The 18,984-nt window shown below is 38.1% G+C and overlaps 1 protein-coding gene across 1 annotated transcript in view; it reads left to right on the top strand.

Moving 5' to 3' along the window:
• The window catches only part of XYLT1 (xylosyltransferase 1), a 438,827-nt gene that overhangs the window by 411,756 nt on the left and 8,087 nt on the right, over positions 1-18,984 (top strand). The window contains exon 11 of the mRNA XM_069085297.1: positions 2,518-2,851. Within this exon, the coding sequence (XP_068941398.1) occupies positions 2,518-2,851 (334 nt within the window). The remainder of the gene's footprint in view (positions 1-2,517; positions 2,852-18,984) is intronic.

The following is an 18,984-nucleotide window of genomic DNA, read 5'->3' as shown; positions in this document are numbered from 1 at the left end:
GTTTATTTTAGAATTAGAAGCAGCATGATATAATGGCAAGGAGCACTATTCTTGGAATCAGAAGGGCAATAAATGTTTTTCATTCATTTGTTCATTCATTCATTCATTTATTCATCATCCTGTGTGACTCTTGTGCTATGACTCTCTATAAATAGTCATTAAAGGATTGTCCCAATATACTAGAAGTCTTTTGCTTTTAATATATTAAAGGTAGAGATATAGCCCATGGGATGTCCATTTGTTATGTCTCATTTTTGCTGCATGACCAGAATCTCACCTTCTTTATCAGTTACACATGTCATCAATAATGTTATTTATACTATTTCTTCCATGAAAGTAATTTTTTGTCAATATTCTGCTATGTATCTTTCTCACTTTTTATTTACTAAGAAAGTTGAGATCATTTACTGTGAACTCTCTCTTCTCTATTTTTCTTTATCCCCAAAGCGCCTAACACCTCATTCTCCTTTCCTACAGATCTAAATAATGAGGTAACTCTTTTCCTCACCCTTGATCCCATTCTCTTCATCAGATTGCCCCCCTAGACACATCCTCCCTCCCTCCTTCCCTCCCCCCCTCCATTGTTTTCAAATCATCTCTTCTTATTCACTCTTCCATCCTTTGCAATCTCACTTCCAACCTCATCCCTCAATTGAAACCAATAATCTCTTAACTTCCAAAACTGATTACCTTTTCTCAGTCCTAAAATTATTTTTTTTTAACTTCTCTGTTGCATTTGATTCTATTGAACACCTCCTTCCAAATATTCTTTCCTCTCTAGGTGTTCATGACACTATTCTTGGTCTTTCTCCTACCTATCTGACCATTCAATCTCCTTTGCCACCTCCATATCACACTCCCTAACTGTGGGCATTCTCCAAGGTTCTGTTTGGACCATCTGTTCTCCTTATTTCTCTTTGTATTCTCTCTTAGTAATTTCATAATTATCATTTCTTTGCAGATAATCCAGCCTCAATCTCTCCCCTGACTTCCAGTCACAAATTACCAGTTGTCTATTGACCATTTCAAACATGTTTCAAACTCTACAGGTCAAAAGTGAATCTCTTCTCTTACCCCCCTAGACCCACTCCTCTACCAGATTCTCTATTTCTGTTGAGGTCATCACTATTCTTCCAGTCTCCCAGATCTGTAGCCTTATCATTATTCTCAGCTTCTCACTGCCCCCTGCCCCACATATTTGGCTACTTACTAAATCTTGCCATTTCTGTCTACCTCCATACCATCATTTCTCTCACCCAACCCCTTCTGTCTCCTCACATCCCCACCTCCTTAGATCAGACCTTCATCACACATCACATGGACTATTATAATGGCCTCTGCTTTGGCCTCCCTCTGTATCTCATCCCATTCTAATTCATCCCCTGCACAGCTACAAAAGTAATTTTCCATACGTACAAATCTGACCATGTCAGTCTCATACTCAGTAAACTTAAGTTCTCTCTATTGCCTCTGAAATAAAATTTTAACTCTTCTGTTAGATTTTTAAAGTCTGTTACACCCTAACCCTAAGCTGTATTTCCAGCCTCATTACACCTTACTCCCCTTTCTACATTTTATTATCTGACCCAAATGGCCTTCTCTCTATCCCTTACATATGGTACTACATCTCCTCTTTCTGGCCATCTCTTGTGCACACCCTCCTCACTCACCTTCATCTCACAGAATTCTAAAATTCCTTCAATCTTACTCAGCTCAAGGTTCAGTTTCTCTATAAAGCCTTTTCTGATCTTCCAGCTTTCCCTCCCTAACTTCCTTGAACCTGTCATGTATTTCTTTTCTATTTATTCTGTTTTATACTTCTATATATACATGTCTCCCCCATAGGATGTAAGCTCCTTAAGAGGAAAAATTCATTTTTTTTCTTTCTATTCCCAGCACCTAGTACAGTGTCTGGTGCACAGTAAGAACTTTAAAAGATGCTCATTGATTGATTCTCTATTACCAAATCTCTCTGACCAGCTAGGCTGCTGGAGGAAAATATGACAACATCTGTTTACTAGAACAATTTTCCAGATATCAAAGAACTCTGAGCAGCTATATATATATATCTTCATTATTAACTGCAGTGCTACCTTTATTCATGTTTTTAAGGTCTTCTTTAAAAGAATGATTTCTATACCAAGGAAGTTTTGTTGCCATAGTCTTAAAATCACTAACAACCAAGGTTTGCAAGGTGTCATGGAACAACTTATCCTCTGGGGTGGCTAGATGGCACAGTGAATAGAGCACTGGCCCTGGAGTAAGGAGGACGTGGGTCCAAATCCAGCCTCAGACACTTAACTACTAGCCCTGTGACCTTGGGCAAGTTACTTAACCCCAATTGCCCTGCCTTCCCCCCTCCAAAAAAGCAAAAAAAAAAAAAAAAACTTATCCCCTTTGGGGATACACTGGTCTTTGCTCTATGACCTATATGAAATAAAATTAACTCAAAGAACTTGAGACCCATCCCATAGTTCACCATACAAGTTGATTTCACAAACTCTTCTTTTATTTTAGATTGGCACTGACTGGGATGCCAAGGAGAGGATATTCCGTAACTTTGGAGGACTCCTTGGGCCAATGGATGAACCAGTAGGGATGCAGAAATGGGGGAAGGGACCCAATGTGACAGTGACTGTCATTTGGGTCGATCCTGTCAATGTCATTGCAGCCACTTATGACATCTTGATTGAGTCCAGTGCTGAGTTTACACATTACAAACCACCTTTGAACTTGCCCCTTCGACCTGGAGTTTGGACTGTCAAAATTCTGCATCACTGGGTGCCAGTTGCTGAAACCAAATTCCTTGTTACTCCTCTGACCTTCTCTAACAAGCAGCCTATTAAGCCAGGTAAGTGCCTTTCACTTAGATCATTTCTAGGAAGATATGCTTTTACCTGTTGCATAAATGTTTTTTCTATGATAGTAGTGGTGGTGTGGTGGTGGGGTAGTAAGTGGTGAAGTGGATAGAGTATTGAGCTTGGAATCAAAAAGTCTTATCTCCACGAATTCAAATACAACCTCAGACACTTTTGTGTGATCCTGGGTAAATCACTTAACCCTATTGGCCTCAGTTCCTCATTTATAAAATGAGCTGTAGAAGGAAATTGGCAAGCCACTCCAGTATCTCTCTGCCAAGAAAGCCCCAAATGGGGTCACCAAGAGTCAGAAATGACTGAAAAACAAGTGTTAGGAGTAATAGTAATAATACTAACAATGCTACTACCAACAGTAATACAAAGAACTCCCATTTCTATAGTGCTTTAGGCTCCACTTTCCTCACAATAACCCTATAAAAAGGTAATGCAAGTGATGTCCCCATAAGAAACCTAAAGCCCAGAGAGATCAAATGATTTGCCCAATTTCACATAGCTAGTAAGCCAGGATTCAAACCCACATTTTCTGATTCCAATCCAAGCATTCTCCCCCTCAACCCCATGCTGCCTCTACATTCTTCAGATGCCTGGCATGTATTTCAGGTATATGAAGACCACACTGGGACAGTACATCTTTTGTGTTTCCAGTATTTCCCTCAGTGAGGTAAAATCCAGCTTTTTTGCTGTAAATAGCTTCTTCATTTCTCCCTTCATGCTTAGGCAACTCCATCTGTCTAATATTTAATATATACCAGACAGATGAAACTCTCCCATCGAGCCTCCTGAAGTTCTTGATCATATTTATTATGGGATGGAAAATAAACTGAGCCAGGCATTTTGCTATCAGGGAATCTTGCCATTCATGCAATACCAACATCACCAGGCAACTGCTGAGAGCTAATGCACTCTAATTTTCCCCCAGAGGGGTCTGACTTAACATATTTCTCAGCAGGACACCTAATGTGCCCATTTTTTTCCCCTGCATTATTTTTGTTTTTTTACTTTTTAAGTTGCACGTTTCCATTTAAACAACAATAAACAAGAGAAGCCAAGAAATGCATTTCAGCCATTGTTAGTTCATCAGTAACAACATGCTGGCTGTCAATTTTGAAAAGGCACAGTGTGGGGAAGGAAGATAGAATTTTGGCCCTAGGGGCCAAAATAACTTCTAGAAGGGGATACATTAATTTGCATGTATGTAAATTATATTAGCCTCCTTTCTTCCTAATTATGATGACTGAGGTGAAAGCATAGACTGATGCAGATGTAGATTGTCCATTGAGTCTATAACCTACCGATTATTGTTCAGACCATTCATGGAATTCTGACATTCCCAGGGCTACCTGGGGACAGAGGTTGGGAATTAAAAAGCCACCTTTCCCTTCTAAATTTCCAGGGTAGTGATAGGAATAGGCACTGTCTTTTGCCATTCTTTTTATTACCAGCATTTAGCACATTACCTGTAACATAGTAGGTGCTTAATAAAAGTTTTTTTTTTACTCACTGATTGATTACTTTTAACCCTTAGCTTGACATGCACACATGTGAGTACACACACACACACACACACACACACACACACACACACACATACATCTAGCAGCTAGGTGACACAGTGGATATAGAGTGCCTGGCCTAGAGTCAGGAAGACTCATCTTTATAAGTTCAAATCTGACCTGACACTTTCTTGGTTGTCCAACCCTGAGCAAGGTACTTAACCCTGTTTGCCTTAGTTTCCTCATCTGTAAAAAGAGCTGAAGAAGGGAATGGCAAACTATTCCAGTATCTTTGCCAAGAAAATTCCAAATGAAGAATCAAACAAGACTGAAAATGACTCAGCAACAACAAAAAATATATGAGTGACACACAGAAATGATGGAGAGAACAGCCTTACTCCCTTCTCCCTAGCTGTTCCAACATCAGTCAATACAAAGAGTAGCCAAAAGCCCTAGTTGGAATTACTTCAAAGGTTAAGCTGTGCCCCATTTCTAACTTGCATTTTTCCATTTGGGGGAATGGCTCTGTCTCATGCAAAGTGAGCAAGACCAGGATCATTCTGCCATTGCTGAGCAGACAACGCTTTGCTGGCAACTGCTAACATTTTGCTAACAATGTTCCAGTTACAAAGAACACAGAGGTAGGAGAAAATACAATTTGTAAAACGCTTCATCGAGAGTAATTAGCTATTGATGTGTCCCTAGTAATCTCAAGAAGTCTGATGAGGTAGAATTGAAGAAAATTTAATTACAGAGGAAAAAGCATCTAGAGTTGGTGTTGTAATAATATTTCCTATATTAACCTCACTTCTTATAAGGATTTTTAACTCAGCAATAATATTTGGTTTCTCTCTTTCAAAATTTTCATTAGCTGCTCCTTTTACTTTGAATTTCCTAGCTTTTGTAGCTTTGTCACCATTTTATTATTTGAACTCTTTCCCTCTCCCCCAATACCACTCCACCTAGGCAAAATGATGGAATTATAAATCAATGAAAGAAAAATCAGGACTTCCATCAAATAACAGATTCTGTTCCACTGGCAAATGATCTCTACCACTGTCTAAGGATAACATGATTTTTATTTACCAGAAATTTGGGGGTGGGGTTAAAAATACGTGACTGAGTCATTAACAAGAATAGATTTTTATACATTTTGCTTTCCTAAAATATCAAGATTCTGTTATACGTATTTAGGTTTTCAGCACAGTATATATTATGTATACTTTGTTTCTGAAAGTGATCATCAGTTATAAACATTCATCCATCCATTTATTCATTCAAGAAATACTAAGTGTACCTGACATGTGCAAAACACACTGTCTTTGTTTTTTAATTCCTTTAAGAGGATGGAAAATATGGAGGGATCCAAATCCAAGATCTTAGGTTATGTCCAAGAGTAATGCTTAGGATGCTAATTTCTCAGCCTTTGAAACTGAAAGCTGCTACCACTTTTGTTTTGTGTGAAAAAAGGAGGTTTATACGAATTCTTTTTTGAAGATGATTACCCTTCGCAATTTCATTCTTTCAGTATAGCTATTTATCATTGTCAGTCCTGGTATTGACCACAATGGATGCTAATCATATCTCTGTTTCATAATGTGTGTGTGTGTGTGTGTATATATATATATATATATATATACACACACACATACGTACATACATCCTAGTTAATGTCACTTATACCATAGCCATTTCTACAAGAAATATGCTATTTAAATCCAAGAAAAAATGAAGAGTAAGCACAATTATGTCTTTTGAGAAAGTGCCTGATCCTAAACTTCCCCATGGGATGCATTCTTTTCTGGGAGGCCCTTGTAAACTTTTGTTACTTTGTATTGCCTGGCTAGGTAGCTACATGGGGTAGCAGTTAGAGTGCCAGATCTAGAATTGGGAAAATCTGAGGTCAGATAGGTACTCAGGCACTTACTGTCTACATGACCCTTTGCAAATCACTTTATTCTTTCAACCTCACTTTCCTTATCTGTAAAATGGAAATAATAATGGCACCCACCTCAAAGCATTGTTTTAAGGGTCAAAGGAGTACTTAGAGTATGATATAAATGTTGGCTTTTAAAAAGTAATCCTGGGTAAAAAGCATTAGATGCTAAAGCATAGGGGAATGAGAAGAAAGTGTTGGTTTCTGCTTCAAAATCTATAGCTTGACACTTACTAGCTGTGTGACCCTGGGCAAGTCATTTAACCCTGCTTGCCTCACTAAAAAAAAAAATCTGTAGTTTAATGGGAGGTAGGAAACTGCGTCCATCTTGTCCAAAATATACCAAAATTGGCTGCAAATTTCTGCCAATAGCATGCACAGCCTCAGAAATTGAAATCCTTGTAAGTTCTGTCCCACCATGCAGCTCTAACATTAATTTTTGGAGTCAGAAAAAATGCTTTGAGTAAAGTCTCTATAGCAGATCCTCCCTCTTCAACAGGCTGTTGTGGGTGACTGCTGTTAAGAAATTGGCAGCTCCTAGGAACATAGGATTAGAACTACAGGGAACTTAAAAGATCATCTGATCCAACCTTCTCATTTTACAGATGAAAAAATGGAGGCCAAGAATGAGGTAGTAACTGAGGGGTCATTAGGGAGGGTCTTCCAGGTTGAGGACAGAGGTCATTAAGGGCTGACTAATGGGATTGCTCCTCCAGAACTTCATTTACAGTGGTCAAAGCTGAAAATCCAGCATGCTTCTCTACGTGTCTTATTCAGGGAATCCTAGATTTAGAGTATCTTAGAGATCATGTAATCCAACCCCCTCATTTTGTAGGTGAGAAAACTGAGGCACAGAAAGCTTAATGATCTTTTTGAGGGGATCACACAGATAGTAAATAGTGGTGATTCAAATAGATCTCCATCCAGTACTCTTAAGGGAGGGTGGTTGAGTCTGTGCTTCAAATTACCTGGCTTAGTCTTGTTGAAGAAGAGAAGGAAAATCAATCCAGGTTATTAGAAATAGTTTCTGGGGAGAGTGATCACTTTAAAGTTTCTCTCTTCAGAAGTCTCACCTAGATCCGTGACTCAAATTTTTGCTTTATCCAGCTTTTTCCTCCCTTTCTTAACCCCTTGGGAAAAAGAGATTGTCAGTATCCCACAGGATGGCATGGTCTCTGCAGAAGAGTCCTCAGATTGCCTCCTTTGTCATCTCCCTGTAATGGTCCAAAGCTTTATTTGAAAACTAAATTTACACCAAACACAAAGGTTTCAGAAAGTTAGTCCACCATAAGTGAATGGACAGAAAGAAAATCACAAGTATATCTAGGTTAGAACTTGCACAAAGGGGAATTAAATTTCCCCCAAAAAAGGGCCAACCTGTGTAAAAGAATATATGGAATTCAATATTGCTTTCTTTTTTCTTTTTTTTTTTTTTTTGCTTTTAAAAGAACAACTGCATGTTCCTTTGTAAAAGACAGCTTTCTGGGTTGTACAGTGGAGAGAGTACTGAGCCTGAAGTCAGGAGGAACTGAATTCAAATTTTATTTCAGACACTTACTGCCTGTGTGATCCTGGGCAAGTCACTTGATCTCTGTCTGCCTCAGTTTCCCCATCTGCAAAATGGGGATAATAATAGTTCCTACCCCTCAATCTATCATAGCTGGATGGACAGAGAGAAAGGCCATAAGTCTCAGGGTTGTTGTGAGGACAAAAATGAGGTACTTGTAAAGTACCTTACAGATCTTTATAGAGCTATATAAATGCTAGCTATTATTATCAAGCTGGGTACTCCTAATCCTGTAACCCAAAGTTGAGCCATAGAGGCAAATACATATTAATAAAGATTTACTTATTTCCCATAAGCTCTAATTAACTTCCCTTGGATGGAACTGGATCTGTGATTTCATTACAAGAGGAACTCTCAGAAGAGGAAACTCTCTCTACTAATTTGGGTTGGCATCTTCTTTATAACTTGTGGTCTCTGAGTCTCTAGACAAGGTTAGTTGACTTGACCAGGGTCACACAACCAGTATGTATCAGAAGGAAGACTTGAACCCAAGTCTTTGTGGCTCCCAAGCCAGCTATCTACCTTCCCTTTATGAGTCTTTGTCCCAGGGAAACAGAGACAACTAGAAGCTAGCTTTACATTGAGCATTTTCTGATAAGGAAGTGATCTAAGACCAGGTCAGCCATGAGTCACCTCAATGAAAGGACTTGTAACTAACCAGAACTTTTTAACCAACTAACTTATTGCTCTTTTATTAGAGAGTAATCAGTAAATGATATTTCAAAAAGGTAGTTTCTGGGGGACATATATTCTGGAATCAGTCCACCTTGAACCCAATCTCCTGTACCTTCTACATCTATAATCCTGAGAGCTGATATTCTATAGTGATGCCTTACCACAGATATTCAGTTTTTAAATTATCAGTTATGTTCAGCAGGTTGTCCTCACTGAAACAAATGTGATTTAATCAGTTTTAGAAATGTTTAAAGAATGGGATCTGAAAACACGCAAAAAAAAAATTATTCTCAATTAACTGTAATCTTCTATTCCCTAAGCATACTAGGGAATCAAAATTTCTCTGCCCCCACAAAGACTTGGCTTGTAAGTGTTTGCCAACAAGCAAACCCATGATGTGGTACTTGCCTTGGAGGTAAAAAATTTTTTCAATCTTACAGGGACTTGTCATCCAGCAAATGAGTGGGAAGGAAGGGAAACAGCACCTGTACTCTCCTAACAAATAATTACAGGGTCTCCTAGGTTTGCTAAAATAGAGACAGAGCCTAAAAACTTAACATAGGTTCAAATCTGGTTATCACAAGCTGATTAATTCATAATGAGAAAACATGTTATCGGTGATACATTTGTGGGAGTGGGAAGAATGTAGAAATTGAATGCAGTGAATTACTCCAGGCTCATGTCTTATCCCAAACCTTCTCCAGCTTATCGCCAAGCAGTATCCCCATTGCTTCACACACTGCCTTGCATGTAGTAAGTGCTTAATAAATGTTTGTGAGATTGGACTGCATAGGTCGTAAAGGCATGAATGTGCACTGTGGTCTCTCTTTACTCAGTTTGGTTTTGTCAGCTATGACCTCATAGCGCTTCCAAAATGACAGGAATGAGAATGGATGTAGATTTTGTTATGGAAACCAGGGAGTCCCCACTTGAACTAATGAGTCTTGGACTGTCTCTGGAAATGATTTTTGAGGGGGAAAGGCCAGGCATTTGGGATTAAGTGACTTGCCCAAGGTCACACAGCTAGTTAAATGTCAAGTCTCTAAGGCCATATTTGAACTCAGGTCCTCCTGACTTCAGGGTGGGTGCTCTATTCACTGTGCCACCTAACTGCCCCTGGAAAGGATTTTTTTAACAAAATTTTATTGGTAGCTTTTTTATTTTATATCAACTAAATTTCCTCCTGTGTTTCTCCCTCTCCCTTCTTAGAAAAATCCCCCATATCCCTTCTATTTTATGAAATGACTCTCTGGGAGAAAGGCATCTTATATAGCAAGAATTGTTTTTTCTTTTTAAGAAAAAGTGGAAGAAAAAGATGAGCAAAATTGTTCATTAAATAGACAAATATCTAAAAATACACGCAATTCTGGAACTGATTTTCACTCATTCCTTCTACTTCCTCCATTTTATTTTATCTAACTGTATGTGTGTATACTCACACACATATTCATCTACGTAGGTAGTACTAGGGCAACTCTTGAAGAGCTGGAGATAGACAAGGGCAAGAAAATGCAGTGAGTCCTGTGCCTCTGAAGTAGAGAGTCTCCCCCCTCGGAATCACTTCATTGCCCCTGCCCCTCTCCAGCTCTTCAAGAGTTCCCCTAATACCATGTTTCCCCGATAATAAGACACTGTCTTATTAATTTTTTGGACAGAAAAACACCAGAGGGCTTATTTTAATGAACATTGACAGCAATTTTAATAAACAGGTAAATGTGAACAAAAAAAGTACCTTTATTCAATAATGAATTCAATAAAGAACAGGATGACGTGCTCACTGCTGCAGCTCTGATTGGATGCAGCTCGGAGTGCGGCGTGCGTTTCACCGGGGGAGGGGGGGACGGTGGATACAGAGGGTACCGTAATGTAGCGTGTAGTGCAGGGGATCACCTTCACTACAGTAGCAATCTCAATAGGGCTTATTTTCGGGGGAGGGCTTATTTTAGAGGAATCTTACACAGTAAGGGGAGGGCTTATTTTCGGGATAGGTCTTATTATCAAGGAAACACGGTAGTACTTATTCTTACCCTCCCACTCAAGGCTCACAGGTGACTCAAATGGTGTGGCGCTATGGAAAGAGGACCATATTTTGAGTTTAAAGATGTGAGTTTGAAACCTGGCTCTACTCCTTACTACCTGCATCATTTGAACTCTTAGTTTCTTCTTTGTAAAATGAAAGGACTGGATTGAATGTCCTCGAAGTCCCCTTTCAACTCTAGATCCATAATTGTCTGATCAGATGGTTCATCAAGGGAAAAAAGGCCCAGTTGAGTAAGAATATTCCTCATTTCCCCTCCTCAATGACCACTTCCTTCTCTTACCTAGCTTCTGCCTTGTCACGATTTACGAATAGTGGGGCTGCTTTGAGACCAGAGTTTGTGATAAACCCTGTTCAAGGCATATTTTGAACTTTGAAAATGTAAAAATAGGAATGTGTATGGTTGAGAAAATGGGGATATAGGTAGGAAGGAGGAGGAGGAGGAGGAGTAGGAGGAGGAGGAGGAGGAGAAGAAGGAGAAGAAGAAGAAGAAGAAGAAGAAGAAGAAGAAGAAGAAGAAGAAGAAGAAGAAGAAGAAGAAGAAGAAGAAGAAGAAGAAGAAGAAGAAGAAGAAGAAGAAGAAGGTGATGGTGATGGTGATGATGATAATGATTCTTATAAAATCATCTCTTCATATCAGTTCCAAGGCTGCCCTGTTCCCAATCCTGTTGCTTCCTTCTCCTGAATGTGGCAAAGCCATCAGCACCTCAAAGTTCTAGGCATAAAGAATAGAAAACAGGAACTGATTATGTTCAGTTTTTCTAATTCAATAAGCATTTAATAAAGACCAATTGTTTATAATACACAATGATAGTAACTGAGGGAAATGTAAATCTTAGATGGGGTAATCCCTGCACTCATGCAGCATACTGGTGAGGGATATAATATATACACTATAATCTAAGATGATAAAACACATTCTGAAATCCCTATGTTTCCTATGTTAAGCACACAGAAGGGGCTTAATTCATACCTATTTTATCTTTTTATCCTCAGCACCTAAGCCAAGCCCCAGTGTATAATTAGAATTTAATAAATGTTGGGGGGTTCCTAATGGAAAATAGTGGTTTGTTTTAGTCTTAGCTAGTCCTTTACATAAGTCATTTACCTGTTTTGTTCCTAAATTTCTTTCTACTATTATTGGAAGTGGGGTAGCTAGGTAGAACAGTAGATAGAGTGCCAGACTCAAAGTCAGGAAGTCATCTTTGTGAGTTCAAATCTGGTCTCAGATACTTACTAGCTATGTGACCCTGGGCAAGTCACTTTCAGTTCCTCATATGTAAAATGAGATGAAGAAGAAAATGGCAATCCACTCCAGTATCTTTACACAGAAAACCCCAAATGGGGTAATGAAGAGTCAAACATGAATAAAAATGACAACAACAAAATTATTGGGAGAAAGAATGGAATAGTAGAATAATAATATCTATCCTGTCTACTTTACCTGTTTGTTGTAGGGATCAAAGTAGATCATGAATATGGAGACCAAAAGGACCATATAAAAGTGAGGCATTATCATTACATTTGTAAGGCCAGCCTAGAGGGAAGCTTGAAAGAACAGCTGTAATTCAGGAAGAGACACACTCAGTGACAGTTCCAGAATTTCGTGGCTATGATTTCCTATCTCTGACCCCAACTAATACTCCTCAACATCCAAATGACAAGAATGTCATTCCCTTCCCTCTAGGAGAGAGGCTATTATTCTCTCCCTACTGGGATGGAACATGGATAAAATGGATTCTATAGCACATGTAAAGTGCTATAGAATTGCTGAATAGTTATGATTGAATAGATAGCCGCAGCTGCAGATGTTCCTGTAGAATAAATAAGCCAGGTCCTCCTCAAAGAGCCTTTGGTGTCCCTTGTCTCTCCTCTCCCCAGAAAGAGAATCCCTGGCTCATTCAACTTCCCCCTCCTCTTAATCCTTCTTGCTGTTCATTAGTCCCATCTGTTAACTAGCTAATTTGTTTCTAGCACTTCTAGTTATTGGGGCTACCCATACCTTTCAGAGTTTTCCCTCCTCAAGAAAAAAATTTGCCCATCTCTAAAATGTGGAAATAAATTTAGAATCCCTCTGGTCTTGAGTAAAAGACCCAAATCAGTGAGAATGGATAAACCAATCTATGTACCTTACTGTTCAACGTATTGTGGGTAATATAAATGTGTAAGTCATGGTCTCAGTCCTCAAGATACTTGCATTCTAAACAGGGAAACAGGAACATGCCAGAAAGAGATCACAAGTGCTAGGTTATGTGGTACTGACTATCACAATAGGAAAGCATGAAGCAGAGAGAGGTCGCTATAGGCTAGAGTATTCTGGAGGAGGACATTGAGTGTTTTAGACCTTCAGGGCCTTAAAGAATAAGAATTTAGAGGATTGAAGGGGAAGGAGTGAATTCCATATGTTCATACATTCTGGCAAGAAATTTAGATAATGAACACAAGCACAGAGACAGAAACTAGAGTGGGGAATATATGCAAAGGATGGTGAGGTGAGTGGACTGAATAAGATTAGATAGGTAGGACAAAGCCAAATTATGGAGGGCCTTGAATGCCAGATACAGGATCTTCAACACGATTCACTAGGTACTAAAACCCACCGTAGCTCTTGTTTATGTTTAAAAAGCAAACACTTAAACTAAAAAACATATAAGCAAGCATGCAAGAGCCCTTCTTTAATATTATCAAGAACATATATTTAAAGCCAAGATTTGTTTTCAATGAAGAAACAGTAGCAGCTTTCCCAGTACCAATAGTGATAAAGCAAGGATACCCCTGTCCCCTCTCAATTATTTGACACAATTATATCTCTAGCAGAAATAATAACTAATATTTATATAGTGCTCGAAAGTTTGCAAAGCACTTTACACATGTTCTTTTAACCCTGTGAAGCAGATGGTATTATTATTCCCATTTTTTTTTTCATTTTCATTGTTCAGTCATTTTCAGTTGTGTCCAACTCTTCATAACTCCATTCGGGGTTTTCTTAGCAAAGATACTAAAGTGGTTTGCCATTTCCTTCTCCAAGCTCATTTTCTACATGAGGAAATGGAGACATACAGGATCAAGTGACTTGCCCAGTATCACACAGCTAGTAAGTGCCTGAGTCCATATTTTAATTCAGGAAGATGAGTGTTCCTATGCAGACCTGGTACTGTATACACTGTACCATCTGTTATCCTTATTTTACAGATAAGGAAACTGAAATAGACTTGAGGCTAAGAGCTGTGCCCAGGGTCACACAGCTAGTAAGTGCCTGAAGCAGGACTCAAACTTACATCTTCCTGAGAACAGCTTTAGCATTCTATCCACTGCCTCTCAATTTTTTGAGCATAGGATGATATAATGAAAACAGTGTTTTAGGACAGCTGGACTAGCTGTCCTAGGTGCATAAAAGAGACTAAAGAAAGGAAAGATTAAAATCAACTATGAAAACCATGGAAATATATTGTAGTTAATCATGAATATGTCCTGTCTCTCCTAGCAAATCATAAGATAAGATGAAGTGAGTGCAGGACCTACCTATATCTTATTTATTTTTGGATCCTCCATAAACCAATGTCTTGAACATAAGCATTCAATTAAATATTTTTTGAGTGAATAAATTAGATCCTAGACTGGGAAAAATAGTGGGGATAGAAAAGGAATACATCTGTGGGATGGTTCAAGAGAAAAAATGATAGAACTTGATGATAAATTTGAATATAGAAGATAAAGAATTAGAAGAGAATACAAGTTGTTTAATCTAGAAAAATGGAAAAGTTTGATTCCAAAGATAGAGTAAGATTTTTGGAAAAGAAAATTTCATGGGGGAATTAAGTTTAATTTTAAAAATAATGGAAAAGTCTCGTGGGTGACTGGATATATGGAACTAGAGGAAAAGTCAGCAAAACTGAAAACTCAAAGCAAGTTCATGAGTTTGTATGAAAATATAAAATGTCCACACTAACAAAACAAGAAAAAGATGTTTTAAAACAACTCAGCCTCAGAAAAATAAACTGAGTGAACCCTAAATGAATTGCCAAAGGTGGAAGGAAGGAATACTGGACCAGACAGATTTCAAAGTGAAGGCTATTGAATATTTAAAAAGCAATTAACACTTATGCTACACATATTATTCTCCAGAACAGAAATAAATGGCCCTTTATCAGACTCCTTTTATGGAGACAAATATGGTCCTGAGAGATGTCTAAAGCAGAGACAAACAAAGAAGAGAAAAGGAATATAGGACAATCTCTCTAATGAATATTCATGCAATCTTTAAAAATCCTCACAAGTATACTAACACAATATATGCAGAAAATAATTCACTATAACCAGGGATGGATGCAAGAATAATTCAACATTAGGAAAACAATTAGTATAATTAATCATATAAACAACAAAGATAACAAATACTAAATGATTATTTCAATAGATGCACAAAAATTCTTGGACAAAAGAAAAATCTCTATTTTTTAAACGAAAAAATGTTCACATGGAAGACTCCTTGTTTAATATAACCAAAAACATATATTTTAAAACTGAGAGCTGTTTGTAATAGAGAAACACTAGCAGCTTTTCCAATACAAATAAAGCAAAGGTATTCCCAACTGTCCCCCAATTATTTGACATAATTCTAGAAATATTATATCTCTAGCAGAAACACAATAGAATAAAATTCAAGATATAAACATCAGCAAAAAGTAGACAAAATTATCTCTTGACAGCTGACATGATGTACTTAGAAAACAGAAAACCAGCAAAGAAACTGAGATTATTATTTTTTATTATAATATATAATTATTATTATATAATATATAAGTATAATATATGATTATACAAATATGTAATTGCTTCAGCAAGGTAGCAGAATACAAAATAAATCTGCAGAAATCATCAGTGTTTCTGTACAGTACTAACAAAATCCAGGAAAAGAAATAAGAAAAATTCCATTTAAAATAACTATCAAGTACATTAAATGCCTGACAATTCACCCATCAAGATACTTGCAAGATTCATATAAATAAAACTACAAAACATTCTTTACAGAAATAAAGCAAGATTCACTGTTAAAGTTTGGGCCATGCTAATATAGGAATGAAGGAGAATGCAACTCGAATTAATTACAAATACAGTTTTTTGCCCATCAAATTACTAAGGAGATATCTACAAAATAATAACAAAGTTCACTGGAAAAAACTACAATCAAGGAGGAAATAATTTTTAAAAATACAAATCGGGAGAGAGGAATAATAGCATTGCCAGACCTAATATGTCATACGACAGTTGTCATCAGAACTATTTGGGAATCACTCATTTATTGTCTACTGTGTGCCATGCATTGAGCTAAATGCTGGGGATACAAATTAAAAAAGAAAAAGCTTCAAGGAGCTTACAGTCTAATGGGGAAAGATAGCATATAGAAAAGGAAACTGAAAAACTAGAGGTGAGAATCAGGAAAGGTACCCACCCGGGGATGGAGAAGTCCCAAAGTAGTACAGCCACATAAGGAATGAGGAGATCTTCTGGGCTGAGCCCCCTCCTTAAATAGAGGTTTTAAGTTTGTGGGCTCACCCTGCCATCAGAGAGGCACAGGGGTAGAGCGTCAAGGCTGCCAGGATCTTACAAGATGAGCTTCCCCCAGTGTAGCAAGGAATATCCCAGAGTAGCTCAGCCAGAGGAGAAATAAGATGTTCAAAGCACAGAAGTAACCAGCGGAAGCAGAGCAGATAAGCCAGAAACTGAAGCAATTGAAAATAGTGGTCAACTGTTTGACAAATCCAAAAACATGAATTGCTGGTAAAGACTTGCTTTTTGACAAGAACTATTGAGGAAAACTAGAAAGTAGTTTGGCAGAAATAAGGTTCAGAGAAATATATTATGTAATAACAATAAATGACTATAATGATAGTTACCATTTATTAAACACTTACTAGCCAAGCATTGTGCTAAACACTTCACAAATATTATCTCATTTTATCCTCAGGACATATCCACCAGGACATAAGTGTTGTTTTTATTTTTATTATTTAGCTGAGGAAAATGAGGTAGAGCTTAAATGATTTTCCTAGGGTCACTTAGTAAGTATCAGAAGTGGGATTTGAATTCAGATCTTCCTTGCCCACTGCTCTATCCACTTTACTGCCTCTCTGCTTCTAAAGCTGGGAACAATGTGGGGAACTATTTCTTTTTTTTTTGGAGGGGGAAGGCAGGGCAATTGGGGTTAAGTGACTTGCCCAAGGTCACATGGCTAGTTTTTGTGTCAAGTGTCTGAGCCAGATTTGAACTCAGGTCCTCCTGACTCCGAGTCCGGTGCTCTGTTCACTGCACCACCTAGCTGCCCTGGGAACTATTTCTTGAAGAATGGCAAAAAAAAAAAAAAAAAAAAAAACAAGCAAATACCAAACAAAAAAATTTAATTACTCATGAGGAAGGGAAGGAAATTGGGGTTAAGTCACTTGCCTAAGTTCACACAGCTTGTCAAGTTTCCGAGGCCATATTCGAACTCAGATCCTCCTGACTCCGAGTCCAGTGCTCTATTCACTGTGCCACCTAGACGCCCCGGGAACCATTTCTTGAGGAATGGCAAAAAACAAAAACAAGCAAACACCAAAAAAAATTTTAAATTGCTCATGAGGAAGGGGAAGAAATAAGCATTTTTTTTTGGAGGGGGGAAGGCAAGGCAATTGGGGTTAAATGACTTGCCTAAGTTCACACAGCTTGTCAAGTGTCTGAGGCCGGATTTGAACTCAGGTCCTCCTGACTCCAAGACTGGTTCTCTATTCACTGCACCACCTAGCACCTTGAAATAAACATTTTTTATGTGCCATTTGTTAATACACCGGGCACTGTGCTAAGCACTTTACAAGTATTATTTCAATTTGATCTAAGGAATTGGGACAAACAAGTGAACTAATGCAAAATAGTTACACTGCACACTAAAGCAATAAACATGTAAATTTTAAAAAGTCACTAAAAGGGGCAACTAGGTGGGGCAATTAATAGAGCTCTGGCCCTGGAGTCAGGAGGACCTGAGTTCAAATCCGGCCTCAGACACTTGACACAAAACTAGCCATGTGACCTTGGGCAAGTCACTTAACCCCAGTACAAAAAGAAAAATCTAAAAAACAAGTCACTAAAAGGAAGTCAAACTCTGCATAATGAAAAAAAAACAAGGAAAATTCTAGAGAACAGATAGTGTAGAACCCCTCCCCCACCCATTTCCCCTTACAGCAAAGAAATAGAGGACTAATAAGACAGAATATTGACAGAAGTCACTGTATTGGATATTTTTGTTTAATTTCTTTTGCCATTGGGGAGGGGTAAATATTGAGGAGGAGTCTCAAAATGGCTGTAATATCAAGATAAAATATTAAAAATAAAGTTAAAGATAATGAGAAATTGAAGCTACTTAAGAAGCTAAGAGCTGCTAATGCTGTAGATAGAGCATTAGACTTGAGTTAAAATTTGACCTTTGACACTTTCTATGTGATCTTAATGAGTTATTTAGCCTCCGTATGCCTCAGTTTTCTCTTCCGTACAAATAACTTCCAGGAGCCTTGTAAGAATCAAATAAGATAATATTTATAAAATACTTTTTTTTTTTTGGTCAATTAGTCATGTCTGACTCTCTGTAACACCATTTGGGGTTTTCTTAGCAAAGATGCTGGAGTGGTTTGCCATTTCCTTCTCCATCTCATTTTCCAGATGAGGAAACAGATGCAAAATGGTTAAGCAATTTGCTCAGAGTCACACAACTAGTACGTATCTGAGGCTGGATTTGAACTCAGGTCCATCTGACTCCAGGACTGGCTGTCTTTCCACTGCTCCACCTAACTGCCCATAAAATACTTTGCAAAACTTAAAGCTCTATATAAATGCTAGCTCACCACCACCCCCTCCTAAAAAAAAAAATGAAGATAGAAAAGATGTAGGGAAGGTGAGAAAAGATAAGATCTTGGCCAAATCAGCTTTAGAGATGAAGTAACCTATTCTTCTTATCCTGGAAGTAAGCACTCGAATTTAAGTGCAAGAACAATGTGCACTAGGCTGTGAGCAGAATGGATTAATTTGAAGTCACCCTGGGCAGTGTGGCATATTATAAATCGTCCTTGGAGTTTTAATTTAGAGGACCCAAGTTTGAATGTTGTCTCTGTCACTCATCTTGCCTGACCATGGGCACTTAACCTGTCCTCAGTTTCCTCACCTGTTAAATGAGGGGGGTTTGGACTACTTGACTTCTGAGGTAACTGCCAGCTACAAAACTGAGGTCCTCCAATCCTTGCTGGAGAAGGCCAACTGCCTAATTGACACATGAAGACAATGCGTCTACCAGGATTATCCACAGAATTTAGGAGTCCTTACTCCTAGTTCCATGCCCAGGCTTCTATACAAAAAGATACGTTCCCTAGTCA

This window comes from Petaurus breviceps, unplaced genomic scaffold (assembly GCF_028583685.1).
Source record: "Petaurus breviceps papuanus isolate PSGF00001 unplaced genomic scaffold, PetGlider_PUasm1.0 175, whole genome shotgun sequence".
NCBI classification, from domain to species: Eukaryota; Metazoa; Chordata; class Mammalia; order Diprotodontia; family Petauridae; genus Petaurus; species Petaurus breviceps.
This window is presented reverse-complemented; position numbering and strand designations above follow the sequence as displayed.